The 19009-nt window shown below is 41.6% G+C and overlaps 1 protein-coding gene across 1 annotated transcript in view; it reads left to right on the forward strand.

Moving 5' to 3' along the window:
- The window catches only part of ADCY10 (adenylate cyclase 10), a 199965-nt gene that overhangs the window by 146995 nt on the left and 33961 nt on the right, over nucleotides 1-19009 (forward strand). The window contains exons 21-24 of the mRNA XM_070941042.1: nucleotides 47-258; nucleotides 11617-11854; nucleotides 16775-16882; nucleotides 17556-17731. Of these exons, the coding sequence (XP_070797143.1) occupies nucleotides 47-258; nucleotides 11617-11854; nucleotides 16775-16882; nucleotides 17556-17731 (734 nt within the window). The remainder of the gene's footprint in view (nucleotides 1-46; nucleotides 259-11616; nucleotides 11855-16774; nucleotides 16883-17555; nucleotides 17732-19009) is intronic.

Genomic DNA, 19009 nt, shown 5'->3' on the forward strand with positions numbered 1-19009 from the left:
GTTTGCAGGAAACAGTTTCCTCTGAGTCCAACTTCTGCCTTGACAGATCTCTGGAGAAAAGGAGGGGATAGAAGGGGAGATCTGGGATGGGGGGGAGGCTGAACAGGCAAAGGAGGAGGAGGAGGAGGAAGAGGAGGAGGAGGAGGAGGAGGAGGAGGAGGAGGAGGAGGAGGATGCACGTGGAGGTGCAGAGTTAAAGTTCTGCGTTGACAGATCTCTGGAGAGCAAGAAGAAGATAAAAGTCCCCAAACTCGGAATGTTTGTGTGTGTGTGTGTGTGTGTGTGTGTATGCACACACATACTTGGCTGCTGGCAGTTTGGGGAAACAAGGTTGTGGGGCATGAGTTGTCCCCACGTCAAGTTAGTTGGTATGACTTGTTCCATGCCAACCCAAGTCAGTGCCAGCTGCATCTACCCAGCCACACTCACCTGGAACCACATCAAGTAAGCGGCATTGAGCCAGCTGTGTCAAGCTAGCTTCATGCACCCATCCACACCTACCTGGTCATGGCAACTCAGCTCAACCACCCAGCCATGCCCACCTGGCCGCTGTGAGCCGTCCCATTCCGTTCAAGCAGCAGGTAGCTCTGCCTGTGCCATATGCTTCTGTGTGACAGAGTACTACTCTGTCTCCTTGCTTTCTGACTCTCCATCCAGAGATGGTGGTATTTCTGAGGGCTGGATAGATGAGCTCCAGCTCAGAATTTGAATCAGAATAACCAGAAGTAATAAGTACTGATAAAACTTTCCACTGTATCTAGAAGCAGGATTTTCAGCTCCTTTGCTGTGAGAAAGTTGATTTAATATTGAACAGTGTTGTTGAAATTAGAGCTCTTTTCAGGAGCATGAATGGCTCCTGTGTCCTCCAAGGGCCAATCTGCAGGCTCATAGCCTTTTCAATTAAATCATAAATCTGCAGCTGTCTACACTTAATATGGGAATCCATGATTTATGAGAATACAATATTTCTGCTGCTTGGACTTTTTCTGTCTCTATACTAGCAAAGAGGGTGAATGCAGGGGTGAAATGGTACTAGTTCAGGGTGGTTCGCCCAAATTGGTAGTGAAAATGCTACTGATTGGCTGCAACCAGTAGTTAAAAAAAATGCTTTAAAAAGTTAAAAAAGAAGTTCCCATGATCGCATGGCACAGCTGATCATCTGAACTTTTTTTTTTTTACTTTTTTTTTTTAGCATTTGTTTACTACCGGTTCAGGCAATAGGTAGTAAAAAAATGCTTTAAAAAAGTTTTAAAAGGTTCCGACAATCAGCTGTGACAAGCAGCTGTGCCATGCAATGGTTGGAACTTTTTAGAAAACTTTTTAAAACATTTTTTTGCTACCTATTGCCCGAACTGGTATTTTTGTGTAAAGTGTGATAGTTCGTTTTTGAGCTCTCTGTGATTCTGTGAGGTTCCCGCTTGTTGCAAGGGCCATTTTGTGTGAAGTCCAGCTGCTTTTGCATTGTGTGTGAGTCAGTTGTATAGCTTTTGTGTTATTTTTGTGTAAAGTGTGATAGTTGGTTTTCTCGGTCACATGATCACCAAGCCATGCCCACCCAGTCATATGACCACCAAGCCACACCCACCCAGTCATATGACCACCAAGCCACGCCTATCAAGCCATGACCACAGAACCGGTAGGGAAAATTTTTGAATTTCACCACCGGGTGAATGGGAGGAAGCTATATAATCAGGAGAATAGGTATCATAAGGGATTAATGGAATGTTGAGTGGATCTGAAATGAGTAAGGAAGTTGCCATTTATAAGTAAGGGGATTTACTTGCATGTTAATAGTAAGGAGCAATAGCAAGAAGACTTTGTTTCTATTCAAACCTCTTTATCAGCAGTTACTTGGTAAGCAAATCCTGTGATGCTTCTGGCTTGCATGAATTGTTCCTTCAAGCATAGTCTGAAGCTCCTGGAATCTCCAATCTGAAAATGCAGAGAGGATGCTTAAAAAAAAGGGTGGGGTGAATATATGATTTTTAAAGATACAGTCCTGTTGGGTTGAAGAATAGCAGCAATTGGTATAATTCAGCCAATTATTTTATTGGTAAAGTGCCTGAAATATTTTTCCAATATATAATTAATAAAGTCTGTTTGTCTATCACTTGGATGACAGGCAATGAAAATGTATTAACTATAGAATCATAATGCTGATAGGGCCCCTTAGGCTTTTGAGTCTATTTCTCTTTTCAGTTCAGAAACCCACATTAAAGCATCCCAGACAGTTACCTAGACTGTGTGTGAATAGATCAGATGGAGTCCTACAATTCTTCGAATAACTGACTCCGTTGTCTGATAGTTATTAGCATGCACTAGGTATGAATTACCTGCCATCTTTCTCCATGTCATTAATAAAACATGGAAGAATAGGGAAAACAAGCCTGATTCTTGTAGCACCCACTTGATATGTTTCTCCAGTTTAAACAGGAAATATTTGTGCATATCTTTTAAATTTGATTTTGAGACAGTGATGTACAATATTAATGTAATTATCATATCACCACCACCAGTTAACTAGCTTGCTAACCAGCATATCACAGAGTACTCTACTGAAGTAAAAAGACATCTAAAACATTTTCATAACTTGTTAAAGTTACTGAATTAAGAAATAAAGTTAGACCACCAAGTGTTATTGCTAAAATAATCTTCATTTGATCTGATTTTTTAACATCTGATATACCAATGTTTTACATCAGTGGACTTCTAAGATCATCTGGAAGCTGCACTTGGTATAAAATGCAGCAGTTTGAGTGCTCATTAGTGTTTGTCAGTGGGTACACGTTACATCTGTGATATGGACCTTGCTTTGGCTTCCTATTAGCTTCCAAATGTAATTTAAAGTTCTGATTTTAACCTTTAAAGCCCTTAATGGCTTGGCATGAGGTTAACCACTAGACTGGAATTGCCCCAACCACTTCAGTCATGCTGAGAGATATACCCCCCAGAGGCATTATTTTTCTGTAATTGGGGTACTCCTTTGAGTGGTTTTCCATGGAAAGTTTGATTGGCCCCAACTTAAACACTTTCTGTAAAAAGAGAGTTTTTCTGGAAGCTCTTGCAGGACTGATGCCAGGTACTGTTTTAGGGTACACATTTTAGTATTTTTGTTTTTCAAAAGTAATACAACAAGTAATACAAAAAGAATACAACTGGGATGGAAACTTCCATTGCTAAGTGATGTGGTCTTTAAGTGAATCATCCCAATTTTACCATCCTTTTTGCTTCAGTTGTTCAGTAGTTCTTTTTATATGCTGTTGGTTGATGATAGTTTAACACTTGATTTTCATGGATTATGGATCAAGAATTAGTTTCCTATGGATTTATTCTAGAATTGTATTTGTTTCCTTTACAGAAAAAGCAGATTATTCTTTTTTCTTCAGTGCTAGACATCCTAGTGTTGCTGCTCTGATGGAATCAAGTGGTGGTAAAGTGATTTTATTTATACTTCTGTACAAGAACAGAGTTATTATCTCCTGAATGATGAAATTAGATCAAAGGGTTAAGATATCTTTTCATGTGTTATTTTTTCCTTCAGACACACTAATAGAATGGAAGGATAGTAGAATTAAAACACAGCAGCTTACTACAGGTAAATCTTTTAAGCATGATAAGTAATATTAAAAATAGTGGAGGTTGTGGATAATTGTCAAAACGATGCATCCACCTAAAAACCAGAAAGGGAAAGATCCGTCCTCTCTCATACAACATTCCAGGTGACATCTCTAACCCCAATTTCCTCACCTAAAATATTTCTGTTTAGAAAAGGGAAAGAAAAAAATGATTGTTTTTGAATAATATGTTAATAGAGATGATAGGATATAGTTTCATTGTTTTAGACAAAACTAATCACAGACCTAGGTTACTGGCTTTGAGAGATGATGCAATTGGGCCACAGCGGTCCAACAGGGTTCCTTTCTTTTGCTTACAGGTGGATATTTATTGGAAAGTTCATGATTTTGCCATTTCAGATCTCCCAAGGGCCTTTAGGGTAAACGACACTGCACTTGTCATCTACTTCCAGTTTAAAATTGGACCTCTTCTACCAGTTCATTTGGGCTGTAAATTAATTTTTAGGTATTTCCAAGAAAGAAGCAGTACTATATAAGAAACCACAGAACTTGAACAGACTTGAACATTGGGCCCTATCTAACAAAATGAAATTCAATGTAGAGAAAAGTAAAGTCCTACACTTAGGCAAGAAAAACCAAAAGTACACATATAGACTAGGTCAGTGCTGGCGAACCTTTTCAGCACCAAGTGCCCAAACCGGAATGCACATACATGTGCATGCATGTGCATGCGTCGGAGCAACAGAAACCCAAAGACCAGCTGGCCGGTGTGCATCCATGCGCAGGCCAGCTGGTCTTTGGGTTTCTGGCATGTGCATGCACGTTGGCCAGCTGGTCTTTGTGTATGCCGGAGCACCAGAAACCCAAAGACCAGCTGGCCGGCACATGCATTCCTGTTTTTTGGCTGTTTTTGGCCATTTTTCGGGCCATTTTCATGCTGTTTTCAGGCCAGTTTTCAGGCCATTTTAGGCCCAAAAAACAGCTTGAAGATGGCCAAAAACCAGCCAGAAAATTCCCAAAAATTGGCCTGGAAACAGCCTGGAAAACACCCCCAAAATAGCCCAAAAATGGCTAAAAAACAGCCCAGAAAATGCCCTCAAAACAGCCAGAAAATAGCCTGGAAAACTCCCAAAAAACGGCCAGAAAACGGCCAAAAAAACACCCCAAAATGGCCTGAAAATGGCCTGAAAACAGTCCAAAAATGCCCCCCAAATGGCCTGAAAACAGGCCAAAAAGCAGCCAGAAAAAAGCCCGAAAAACAGCCAAAAAAATGGCCCAGAAAATGGCCTGGAAAATGACCTGTTTTTTGGGCTGTTTTCAGGCCATTTTCCAGCACTCCAAAGCCCGCAAAGACCAGCTGGCCAGTGCACATGTGCACACTGGAAACCAGAAGAGCAGCTGGTGAAGGCGCATGTGCCCACAGAGAGGTCTCTGCGTGCTATCTCTGGCACGCATGCCATAGGTTCGCCATCACGGAACTAGGTGAAACCAGGATTAATAACAGTAACTGTGAGAGGGATCTTGGAGTCTTAGTGCACAACTGGTTAAATATGAGCAAGCAGTGTGTGGCAGCAGCCAAAGAAGCCAATGCAATCTGAAATTGCATTAACAAAGGGACACAATTAGGATCAAGTGAGGTACTAATACCACCCTATAAAGCCTTAGTAAGACCACACCTAGAATACTGCATCCAGTTTTGGTCACCACACTACAAAAAATATGTTGAGACTCTAGAAAAAGTGCAGAGAAGAGCAACCAAGATGATAAGAGGACTGGAGGCTAAAACCAGGGGTGAAATGCTCCCGTTTGGACCAGATCGAGCAATCCGGTAGCGATTGTGGCAGGTGGTTCAGAGAACCAGTAGCGATGGTGGCGCAAGGCTCCACCCACCCACCCGGGTGTCATTATTTCCTGGTTTCAGCCAGGAAGTAATGTGTTTTTTACCCTCTGTGCATGCACAGAAGGTTTGCACATGTACAGAGAGTCTGTGTGCGTATGTGATACGTGCGCGAGCAAGCATAGCGAGCACTTCCGAACCGGTAAGGAAGGTAAGTAAATTTCACTCCTGGCTAAAACATATGAAGAACGGTTACAGGAACTGGGCATGGCTAGTCTAATGAAGAGAAGGACCAGGGGATACATGATAGCAGTGTTCCAATATTTGAGGGACCTTCACAGAGGTGAAGTGATCAAACTATTTTCCAAGGCATCTGAAGGCCAGACAAGGAATAAAGGATGGAAACTGAACAAGGAAAGATTCAACCTAGAAATCAGGAGAAATTTTCTGACAGTAGAACAATCAGCCAATGGAACAGCTTGCCTTCGGAAGTTGTGGTAGCTTCATCACTGGAGGCCTTCTAGAAGAGATTGGACTGCCATTTGTCAGAAGTGGTGTAGGATCTCCTGCTTGGGAGGGGAGTTGGACTAGAAGACCTACTTTCCAACTGTTAATCTGTTAAAAACATTTGTTAAGGTGATGAGAGCTTGCAATAAATATTTGCCTCCTAAAAATTTTGTATTTTCGATAGGGAAACATATTCATAGAACACTATAGGCACAGGAATATTATTTATTGGCCAAGTTTGATTGGGCATTTATCTCTATGGGATATTCTCTATCTACTGTATCCCACTTATTTTTGCTTAGCAAAACTCAAAGAAATGAAGGATGTTTTTCCCATCTGTCATCTTATTTTGCCATTTCTTGATAGATCTTTTCACACAGAGAGAACCATATCATATATGATTATTTCCAATATAGCGGTATATGAATAATGTATGTAAGGATTGATGATGTGATTTTTTAAAACACAGAGCTCTATTGGGAACTCTATTCATATCAATTACCATGGATAACATAGCCATAGTGTCTCCTGCTTTAGCAGGGGGTTGGACTAGAAGACCTTCAAGATCCCTTCCAGCTCTAATCTGATTGAGTTAAACAAGATTACAGATAGCCCTCGAGTTACAACAGGCCACTTAGCAATGGTTGAAAGCTATGACAACAACCCCCCCCTCTCCCCGCAAAAGTACTTATGACCCAGTCCCGAAGTTACGTATGTTGCAGCACCCCTGCGGTCATTCAGACTTATGACTGACCAGAGAAATGCTGCAATACGTCCCCCCTGTCTAGTTCCCCAACATCCTCCCCAAATGCATACAACATTTGCTGGGAGAAAGGGACAGTGTACAGGAAGGGAAGAAGAGATAAGGCCCTAGGAAGGGAATAGATTAGTCACTGCCTACATGCCTTCCATTCCCCCACCATTAGCCAGGGACTGAAAGCAAACAGGAAGGAAGGGAAGGAAGATTTCTCTGCTTCACCATTTGCCTTTGCTGGGGGAGTGAAGGTTAGCATCTAGCGATGAAAGAAAAACAGTTCTTCGGGGTCTCAGAAAAAGATTGCTGCTTTTCCGCCATGTGTCCCATCAATGGAGTGGCCTGTCCTCTTTCCTACCTGACATCCTGAGCTCTGGAGATCTTCAAGAGGTGAGAGATTAGTGACAGTGGGGTGGGTGTAGGGGGTGGGTGTGGAGGAGGACAAGCAACTGTGGGGACTCCAAGGGGTGGGAAACAGAATATGGGATATCTCACTCGGGGGGGGAGGCCTTTGGAGGCCAGAGACAGATGATATTGTTCCTGCACCAGGGCCTGCATGGTTTTCCCTATCTGAGGCACACCAAGTGCCCTTAACAACCCACTCATTTGTTTAATGAATGCATTGGCAAGAGCCAAGAATGGAGCTCACTCAATGTGATGTACTTAATGTCCTCCTGACCTCCAATCATAATGGCCAGGTTCTATTATGTTTGTAATTCAAGGACCACCTGTATATTAATAGCGCTGACTGCTGTATCAATTTGCACTGGGATTGTTAAGTATTTGAAAGTACACCTTTTAGATACCTATTTGGGAATTTCCATTTTATAGATATGGAAGAGTTAGGTTCTCATATGAAAAAGCTTACAAATTGGATACAAAGATAATGTCTTAATTTATTTTAGTTTCTGTCCAATAAAGATTAATGCAATACAATCCCCATTCAAACATTCAACCCCATTCTCTAAATCCTTCATTTGAATCTATGAATATTATGCACTTCATTATTTCAAAAGAAACCACAGCATATATTATAGTATTCTAGGATGAGGCATTTACCTTTCTTCAACTTGTTCTCATACAGGAGATACCCTGCGGTCAACCTTCATCTTGCAAGAGTCCTTTAGGTGTGAAGGGAGTAAATTTTATGTTCCTGACTGTCTGGTATATTGGGAATGAGATTATGTGGCACTTTGTTAATCCTCCAAGGAACTATTTTATATGAATAGAATTATTTAGTAACAAAAACTCTTACTAATTTCACACCCAATTATTTAAGGATAGTTTTCCAAGATAAATTTCTTCTTGGAAATTTATCCAAGAAGTTTTATATTGGACTAATTATTTTTCTCCAAAAATGGAAGATAAAGCAGAATTAGATATATTGAAAATAAAAGGTGCCCTAAAATGATAGTTCCATGTTGTTTATCATTCCTTTCTGATGGCAACTCACCCTGTGATGTCCCCCAGGACTCTGTCTTTTCCTATCTGCAACTATGAGGAGGAAAATTTGATAAATTTATAGTGGCTCTTCTCATAATATATTTCACCCACCCAGCCAGATCTTACTAGACTGGATATAGGTAATTTCCCAAATACTGTAGTGATTTAAAAAGTCTTCGTAGGATTACCCAGCAATCACTGAAATTAATTATTTGAAATAGCACAATAGCACAAAGCTTTTCTGCATTACTATTATTTTAACAGTTATCTAACCAGCAATGGTTAGATAATTCTAGAAGATACTAGTGTAAGTTAGTAGTGAGAATTACCACAGTCATTCTAACTGAATCAAAACACACTGTATTGATAATATAAATGCCTATATACTTCTCCAAGCTTCAGGAGATAATTAATATGCTCCACAGCAGGGGTGGGTTCTACTTACCTATACTACAGGTTCGCAACGGGGCTGCACACACGTGCTCTTCTGCCCAAGTGCAGAAGCGTTTTGATGACATTGGGTCGGTGGGCGGAGCCTCCTGCCGGTTTTACTATCGGTTCTATAGAACCGGTGCGAACCAGGGGCAACCCACCACTGCTCCACAAACCTGATAGCACAGCTCATTTATTATTATTATTATTATTATTATTATTATTATTATTATTATTATTATTATTATTATTATTAATTTGATTTGTATGCCACCCTATCTCCATAGGAATCAGGGCGACTCACAACAATTAAAATCAAACCAGATAAAACATGTTAAAATACATATTAAACACATATTAAACATATTAAAATAATCCAAACCCCATCAGTCCAGGCTGGGCAATTTGAACAGCCATGTTTTTAATTCGCGGCGGAAGGTGCGAAGGTCAGGGGCCAACCGGAGCCCCAGGGGAAGTTGATTCCAAAGGGTGGGAGCCCCCACTGAGAAAGCTCTACTTTTGGGGGTCGCCAGCCGACATTGTCTAGCCGACGGCACCCTGAATAGGCCCTCCCTGTGAGAACGCACCGGGCGATGGGGAGCTGTTGCTGGTTGCAGATGGTCCAACAGATATCCTGGGCCTAAGCCATGAAGGTCTTTATAGGTAATCACCAGCACCTTGAATCTCACCCTGAGGGCAACCGGCAACAAATGCAAATCACGCAGGAGAGGTGTAACATGGGAGTATCAGGACCCTCCCATCATAACCCGTGCGGCCGCGTTCTGTACCAGCTGAAGCCTCCGAGTGGTCTTCAAGGGCAGCCCCAAGTAGAGAGCATTGCAGTAGTCAATACGGGAGGTGACTAAGCACTAAGTGCTAGGAGAGACCAAGACATCCCTGTGGTATTGCTGTCTGCCTGGCCAAGGGAAACAACTAGTGATGTCATGAATCCTTGCTAAATATTCTTCTGGCATAAGGGCTCATGGGATTTTAGGCACTTCTAGGAGAAAGTAGGTGGGTATTTTGTTTCCAAAATAGTTATTTTTAACTCAGGCTACATGATGGTACCTTGTCAAGAATACCAGTGAGAAAATCTGAAAGGGTTAAGGATATTTTGACTACCTGGCCATAGTTTCCTTCTTTTTAAAGGCAATTTTTTGGGGAAAACAGGCAATATTTCACCATAGTTTTAAATAAAATAGATCTAGGAGCAGCAGAGGTGACCTCATATCATTGTAGTAATAATGGAAGAGAGAGAGGAGAAACTTCTCTCTTACATATTTCTTATTTGTAAGATCTGGGATTTAAATGTTTTAAATAAGTTGCTAGGGAATTAATATTTAGCAATTTCTTCTATATACATAAACAGCATATGTAAATTTTATGCAAATATATCCCTCTTAACAGTTAATATAGTGTAAAAGACATGATGGAGGACAAGAAGGGGAAAGCCAATGTCAGGGTTCCAAGGAACACCCCCAACGAAATAAAACTCTTCAAAGTTCCAATTTATTAGAGATGTCATGTTGGTACATCTGGGAAAACCCAAATCTGAAAGCTTCCAGGTTTTCCACACTCAGCTGACAGTTCACAGCCCTGCCCCACACCCTCAAGTTCATCACATTGTTCAATCAACTCTTCACACTCAACTGGATACAATCTTCAGGCAGTCTTCATCAGATGCAGGCAAAAGTCCTTGAATACAGAATGTTGTTATGACTAACTTTCTACCGCTCCAACAACAACCCCTTTCCAACTTCCCCAGCTAAAATATGTGGCAGTTAAGAAGCAAAAGCAGTCTTCCAAAACTGACAGCCAGATTTTAATCCTCCATTAGGTATGGAAGCCAGCTGAGTGACTTTGGACCAGTCACTTAATTTTTGTTCAAATATTTTGTTCAAAAAAGCCAGTTGATTAAAAAAATCCCTTTGTTACATCAATGCATTAATAGTTTCAGTGTGTAAACTAGGCTAGTGCAATACAGGTGGACCTTGCAACTAAGCCAGACAAATACTAAGAGCAATAATAGTATAGGTCCACTAACTCTTTTTTAGATGCTTGTAGGCAACCTTTTCTCTATATACCTCTGTAAAACGTGTGGCACCCCAATTTCTGTTGCACCCTTCTTTTCTTTGGACATATTCTGAGTGCAGGTAGAAGATGCCTTATTAGGTATTCTATAGCATGACTTCATGATACAGCCTTCTTCTCATCCAGCACATAGCTATTGTCATATAACTTTGTATTTCTCTGATCCAGTGTGAATGTGGTGTCTTTCCTTCTTATTTGGACAAGTTTCTTTCTTAAATGCATGACTTGTGATGCTTTGCTATAAAAACAAAACAGAGGCTAGGATCTGCCCTACTCTTCCTGGTTGCTTTTGACCTTTCCCTTCTGATCACCAGTTTTTTTCCCCATAGTTTGGGCCACAGGAATTATCATCTGCTTATGTAATACCTGACTCATACTTTGTGGGCACTGCATGGGAGTGGAGGTCTTACAAGAAACTGCTACAGATATGTAAAAACTGCCCTGCCTGACCCACATTCAGTTCTCATGAATCTACTGATTTTCCATTTTAATGGGGTAGGCTGTGGGGACAGACCAAATTTATGCTGGCACACATTGTGCTACTTCACAGACTGATAGCCTTAACACTTTTTTCAGCTGTCCTCTTTTCTTTCCTTTTTTTTTGGGGGGGGGGGGCATCCAGGAAACAAACTAAGTTTATGTACAAGTATTGTTCTAAAAGGAAAAAAAAGACTTTCTTTTAGACTTTAATGGCAGATATATGAATTTATTAGCAGGATTGCTGCCTCACATGAATTTAGTTTTGAAATGTGTGTTGGTTCCAGGTGACCCACCAACCTTCATTGTAGGGGTTTCAGTTTGGCTCTTCCTGATCTGAGTTCATTGTTTATATTATTACACGTGACCTGGTATTATATAGTAATTAAAAATTTTGAAGATTGTTAGGCTTCAGTATCTTTCGGTTTCTGTGTGGGTGAGGTGTGTTAGAGATTAAAGTTGCTATGGGAGTTTATGGAAATTCCTTTTCTTTTTGGTAGGGCTGAAAATTCAGAATTGGAATTTTTAAAAAGAATGGATGAAATAATCTTGCTTACTTTTATGAGCAAGAAAAGGACCGAGACCCCCGGCTCACAGGACTGTGAATGCAAAGAAATTGTGGAGTCTGTTGCTGTGCCTTTATCTCAGCACTACTTGGCTCTAGGGGATTATAGTCGGGCTTTTTATTACCTGTTGGAATCTGCATCTGCTTATGTCAACCTCTCCCACAACTACATGGTAAGTAGAATAACCCATTCTTTTCTCACTCCTTCATTACTCCTACAGCGAAGGATATTCTAGACTTAGGTATCTTAAAGATGTCTACATTTTTGTGAAGGCATTTCCAGATGCATTTATCCAGTGGAAATGTGGAAACCTCAAATTTCCTCTCTGTAAATTCACCCCCTCATCCCCAGGTCCCAGCTTTTGCATTGCAGTAGTAGCTTGATTGTACCTATTGTCCACATCTGTCTGCCAGAGGACACTCTCCTGGGATCCACTCCATAATTTCAATATGCTAGGGAAATATGGCTTTCGCAATTTATGCTGTCCTTCCAGTGATAAAAAGGCCAAAGAGCAGAAAATAAAACAGTATTGATAGTGATACCTCCTGGCCATTTTCTGTAACACTTCTTCCTACCATAGCATACTGGGGCAAGTGGCTGGAGGATTTAGCCCTTGCTCTTTTGGCAGGAGACTAATTTTGCAACAGATAAGCAAAATCACTTAATTAAAAAGAAAAGATAAACATCCTATGTGTGCTTGAGTGCATGCCTTCCAGTCAGTCTTGACTCCTGGCAATTGCCTGAATTAGTCTGGGCAGTTTTCTTGGCAATGATTTTCAGAAGCAATTCTTCATTGTTTCCTTCCTAAGGCTGGGAGAAATGACTGAGCCAAGATCACCCAAATTGTGCCTAAAACGGGATCTGATGTCTTCAATCACTAGACCCAATTGTGGGATTCACCAGTTGTAACAACTGGTTCACTTCGTGCGTCCTCCGGAGGCCAGAAATGGGCCTGTTTCCAGACTTCTGGCACTTCCGGTAGCCCATTTTTCACTCTCCCCAGGCTCCGGAGGCTTTCCTCGAGCCTCTGGGGGGGTGAAAACGGCCTCCCCTGGGCACCGTTTCCAGACTTCTGGTATTTAGGGCAGCTTTTTTTGGTAGGCCCATTTTTTGCCCTCCCAGAGACTCCACACGCGCCCTGCACTTACCTGGCATCCAAAATGGGCCATGTGGAGAGTCCTGGGAGGGGCGGGGTGAGGTGGGTGGGGTCAGCCAGTCCTTGGAACAACCAGTTTGGCGAACCAGATTAAAATTAATATCCAGTTCACCCGAACCTGTGCGAACCAGGTGAATCCCACCCCGACTATACCCAACTGGCTCTCTATGAATATAAATAACTTATTTACAGATTAAAGTAACCTTTTCCATGTAGCTGAAAAGCAGTTATAATACCTTTCAAATCTGAACAAATACAAAAAGCTTGTTTGCTTGCAAAAAGCTGCCCTAAATACCAATCAACCCAGAGTTACAAATCAGGCAGGGTGCCAGAGCATTTTTTTTTTAATTTGATTTATATGCCGCCCTTCTCCGGAGACTCAGGGCGGCTTACAATGCGTTAAGCAATAGCCTTCATACTTTTGTATATTTATACAAAGTCAGCTTATTGCCCCACAAACTGGGTCCTCATTTAACCTACCTTAGAAAGGATGGAAGGCTGAGTCAACCTTGAGCCTGATAAGATTCGAACCTGCAGTAATTGCAGGCAGCTGTATTAATAACAGGGCGCTTTAGACCACTGTACTACCAAGGCTCTTTTTGAGGAATTAAAATAGTTAAAATGCAACGATAACTATCAGCAGCCAACTCTTGCTCATAAAGTGAAACCCTTTAGCAGAGTGGTCATTTAAGTTCTTCAGAAAGTGGGTGGGCATACTTGGGCTACAAAATGCTGAGCTAAAGAGACAAATTAAAAAGTATATAGGGGACCCAAGTTCAAGTCTCTGCCCTCCCAAGCTTGTCAGGATCACAATAAAATTAGTACATGCCACAGATATTTAAATAAACTTCAACCCTGGTGCCATGTTACTAAGCCTACTATCATGAGAAAAAACTAAAACTAATTGCAGGGAGGCTCTACACTGCTACCTCCTTTTTTTTTTAATCTTACTGTCAGTGAGCAATCATGTGCCTTGGCCGCTCCAAAGCAATGCAAGAGACTCCTGTCCCAAAGGTGCTTTTTCAAGAGGCAACTGGACTTTCTGGAAACCAAGAAAGTCCAGTTGCCTCTTGAAAAAAGCAGCTTTGGGACAACCATGGCTTGAATGACTGAAGAATCCCCATAGAGAAGAGACTCCTGTGCTCAGTGAACTGACAAAGCAACCTTTCCCACCCAGGAGAAGCAATCCTTAGATCCATTTGCACTACTTAAAGATGCTGGCTGGTCTCATTTACCTCACAAGATATCCCAAAGATATCCCAGCTGAGCCGCACAATCATCAGAGGCTTTTAAAAAAAGCATTTTTTCTACAACCTCTTCGGCCAAAAAAATGTTTTTAAAAGTTAAAAAAAAAAAGCCTCTGATGATTGCGCAGCTCAGCTGGGATTGTCAAAGGCTTTTAACCTTTTCAGAGGTTGTAGAAAAAATGCTTTTAAAAGCCTCTAATGATCCCAGCTGAGTTGCCTGATCGGCAGAGGCTTTTTTTCTCTTAAATGCCTCTGACGATCCAAGCTGAGTTGCCTGATTAGGGATGGAGGAGGCAAGGAGTGGCTGGGAGGGGATTCAACCATGTTGGAAGTACACCCCAAAAGGACAGTGCCAGGAACCACTAAAGCAGTATAAAAGGCTTAAAACAATCCTTCCCCTTTAAGAAAGTCAAGCCCTGGAATAAAAGTACCAGCAAAGGGGAAAAAACTCCAGAGAAGCTGTTCAGGCTATAGAAAGTCTGGGTGTACTGCCAAGAACCATTAACAGCTGTTACAATGTAACAAGGCTTACCCACAGAGACAGTTTCAGAAAACACTTAAGAAGGGCAATAAAGATAAACAGGATTAGGCTAGAAACAACATACAGAGCCACACCAAAATGCCTCTTTCCTGCCTTTCTGACAGGATAAACCTCCAGCAGAATTAAAGAACTTTCATCCAATCTCCAACCTACCCTTTGTGGGAAAGGTTGTAGAGAAAGTGGTGGCACTTCAGCTCCTGCGGTCATTGGATGAAACAGATTATCTGGACCCTTTTCAGTCTGGCTTCAGGCCTGGCTACAGCACGGAAACTGCTTTGGTCTGGCGAGCCCGAGATGGGGGTCATTCCTCCATCTTGGTGCTACTTGACCTCTCAGCGGCTTTCAATACCATTGACCATGGTATATTTCTGGGACGACTAAGGGAGTTGGGAGTGGGAGGCACCGTATTACGGTGGTTCTCCTCCTATCTCTCTGGTCAGTCACAGTCGGTGTTGATAAGAGGACAGAGATCGACCCCTAGGCCCCTCATTTGCAGGGTGCCTCAGGGCTTGGTCCTCTCTCCCCTCCTATTTAACATTTACATGAAGCCGCTGGGTGAGATCATCCGACGATACGGGGTGAGATATCAGCAATACGCTAATGATACCCAGCTGTATATCTCTACCCCGCATCAATTCAGTGATGCAGTGGATGTGATGTGCTGGTGCCTGGAGGCTGTGAGGGTCTGGATGGGAGTCAACAGGCTCAGACTTAACCCAGACAAGACCGAGTGGCTGTGGGTATTGCCTCCTAAAGACTATGTTGATTGTCCATCCTTGGTTCGGGGGGGGAGAAACTGTCCCCCTCAGAACGGGCTCGCAATTTGGGTGTCCTCCTAGACTCACAGCTAAGATTAGAGCAACATCTGACAGTTGTGGCTAGGGGGACCTTTAAAAAGGTTCGCCTGGTAGACCAATTGCGACCCTACTTGGATCAGGAGGCTCTCCTCACAGTCACTCATGCCCTTGTCACCTCACGGTTAGATTATTGCAGCACGCTCTACATGGGGCTACCCTTGAAAAGTGTTCGGAGACTACAGTTGGTCCAGAATGCAGCTGCGCGAGCTATCATGGGTGTACCTAGATTACACATTACACCAATTCTCCATGAGCTGCACTGGCTCCCTATTGGTCTCCGAGCACAATTCAAGGTGTTGGTTATTACCTTTAAAGCCCTACATGGCTCAGGGCCAGGTTATCTTCGAGACCACCTTCTACCACATAGCTCCTAGCGACTGGTAAGATCCCACAGAGTTGGTCTCCTCCGGGTCCCGTCAGCTAAACAATGCCAGCTGGCGGGCCCGCAGGGGAGGGCCTTCTCTGTGGCTGCCCCAGCTCTCTGGAACCAGTTACCTCCTGAGGTCCGGACCATCCCCACCCTATTGGCCTTCCGAAAAGTGGTGAAGACCTGGCTTTTCTGGCAGGTCTGGGGCCATTATCTCGCTGTTGTGATCTTGTGAAATCCGGCCATGAATGGTGTGAATGGGTTTTAATGTTTTAATTTTTAAATGTTTTTATAATGGTTTTCTAAATGCATTGTAAGCCGCCCTGAGTCTCCGGAGAAGGGTGGCATATAAATTGAACTAATAAATAAATAATAAATAATAAGGTGTGAAAAACAAAAGGCTGTTGGAAGGAGATTTCTTCCAACAGCCGGTTCGCCAAACTGCTCAGAAAGTTAGTTACCGGTTCTCCCAAACTGGTGCGAACCAGCTGAGTCCCACCACTGATCATAATACTAAATTTTAGTGCTGGGACAACATGCCACTTTGCAAATCAGCATATTTTAGTTCATCACTTTTATATTTAAAGTAAGCTTGTTCTCTCTTTTCTGTCTGAGTAGGTATAGCTAACCAAAATACTGTTAAACCTGGCAAGTTGTTGTGCCTTGCCAAAATAACAAAGACCCAAATCACTTCCCCCCTATAAAAAAACTGAACTGGTTTACCAGATTATCTTTTTCTATATGGTGAACACATTCTAGATGGTGAATAGATGCTATGTCTGCACCCTGGATTCACCCCCTCTATGGTATCTGAATATTTGTCCTTGAGAATTTATAACCTATGGTGAGAGAATTGTTGGTAGTTGGGGATCACCATATAGAATGCAGAAATGAATTCTTTCTGTTCTGTTATTCTTATTTGAGGCCTTTACATATCTGAATACAGCAGAGAGCCTCTTGAGATCTTCGGAATACAAGCATAAACTCATTAACCAATTTGAGGTGTCCATTTTGTACAGCCTGAAGGGAGAGGTAAGACAATTGTGTCTGCTGTAGCCATTTGCATACTTACCACTTCTCTGAATATAGTAAAGCCCACTAGAATATCCCATTCTCTACAGCTGCTCAGTCAAATGTACAGTATTACATCAGTTGTCATTTTATGATATGGTCTTCCTTCATGTCGCAGTGCTTGATTTGCTGTAACAGAAATTCTTCCATTGCCATTTTTAATGATCAGCCTCTCCCTACATTTGGATTTATTAAAGAAATGGCCTCAGAAGCTTTTCACAATTCATTGATTGATTTGTAAGGTATGACACACCTCTTGATCTTGCTGGTTTTTTACAATGCTTCTTTGATATAATTCTGCCATATCCTTTATCTCCCTTCCTCTGCTCCCTAACTCATCTCTGGAGCAACCATGAAAACAGAGGAGATAGATAAGAGGCAAGTAGAAGACCCTACAAAGTGCTGTGTCTTCTTCTGCTACATTATATAAGGATACAAAAATAATTTCATAAAAGTGCTTAGTACAGAAGAAGCCTCATTATTTCTTCTTGGCTGCTTTAAATATATATTCTTGTGTTTTAAGTATATTTAGCCATGCTGCAAGAACATGATTTTATGACACATTTTTAGGCATCATAAAGGAGATATACAAAAAAAAATATCAATTTCTTTTATTCTATCTGCATGTCTGTAGGTCTGTTACAATATGGGTCAAATTACTTCTGCAAAAAAACTGATAAAGAAGGCTTTGAGCTTACTGAAGAAAAGCTTCCCAATAACTGTTGTAGGAGCCTTTTGCATGTTTATGGTGGAAACTTCCAAACATTTGTCTCATCAGAATAAACAAACTTTATGGCAAATATCCAGTGGGTAAGGATACTTGCAAACTGTTTATAAAGACTGAGTGTGTATGGGCTGCAGTGGGAGAAGGAAGCATTTTAGAACAGGACAGAACAGAACAGAACAGAACAGAACAGAGTTGGAAGGGACCTTGGTCTTCTAGTCCAACCCCCTCTTAAGCAGGAGACCCTATACCATTTTGGACAAAATGGCTGTCCAATCTCTTCTTAAAAAGCTCCAGTGATGGAGCACTCACAACTTCTGAAGGCAAACTGCTTCACTGGTTGATTGTTCTCGTTGTCAGGAAAATTTTCTTTAGTTCTAGGTTGCTTGTCTCCTTGATTAGTTTCCATCCATTGCTTCTTGTCTTGCCTTCTGTGCTTTGGAAAATAGGTTGATCCCCTCGTCTTTGTAGGAACCCCTTAAATATTGGTACCATATTATCATGTCTCTCCTAGTCCTTTTTTCACTAGCCATACCTAATTCCTATAATCAAACAATAAATATCTAAAGCAATAATTAATAAAAATAAAAATAATCATTAAAATATGCAAAAGACACAGGAGAAGGGACCTTGTAGTTCACCTAGTCCAACCCCCTGTTTAAGCAGGAGACCCTATACCATTTCTTACAAGTAACTGTCCAGTCTCTTCTTGAAAGCCTCCGGTGATGAACTTCTAAAGGCAAGCAGTTGCACTGGTTGATTGTTCTTACTATCAAAAAAATTCTCCTTATTTCTAGGTTGAATCTCTCCTCGATCAGTTTCCAACCATTGTTCCTTGTCTGGCCTTCAGGTGCTTTGGAAAATAGATTGTCCCCATCCTCTCTATGACAGCCCTCAAATATTGGAACACTGATGTGTCACCCCTGATCCTTTTCTTCACTAGCCATGCCTAGTTCTTACAACCGTTTGTCATATGTTTTAGCCTCCAGGCCCGTAATCATCTTTGTTGCTCTTCTCTTATTTTTTCGAGAATCTCAACATCTTTTTTATAGTGTGGTGATCCAAACTGGATGCAGTATTCTAGGTGTGGCCTTACAAAGGCTTTATAAAGTGGTGCTAGTACTGTTCCTCATGTGATCCTGATTCAGTCCTCTGTTAATGCAGCCTAGGACTGCATTGGCTTTTTTGGCAGCTGCAGCACACTACTGACTTATATTCAGTTGATTGTCCACTAGGACTCAAAAATCCCTCTCATAGTTACTGCTATTAAGCCAAGTTTCACCTAAACTGTACATGTATTTTTGTTTTTTCTTGCCTAAGTGTAAGACTTTACTTTTCTCTACATTGAATTTCATTTTGTTAGA

Source organism: Pituophis catenifer, unplaced genomic scaffold (assembly GCF_029215685.1).
Source record: "Pituophis catenifer annectens isolate HBS135680 unplaced genomic scaffold, rPitCat1.0.hap2 SCAF_3, whole genome shotgun sequence".
NCBI classification, from domain to species: domain Eukaryota; kingdom Metazoa; phylum Chordata; class Lepidosauria; order Squamata; family Colubridae; genus Pituophis; species Pituophis catenifer.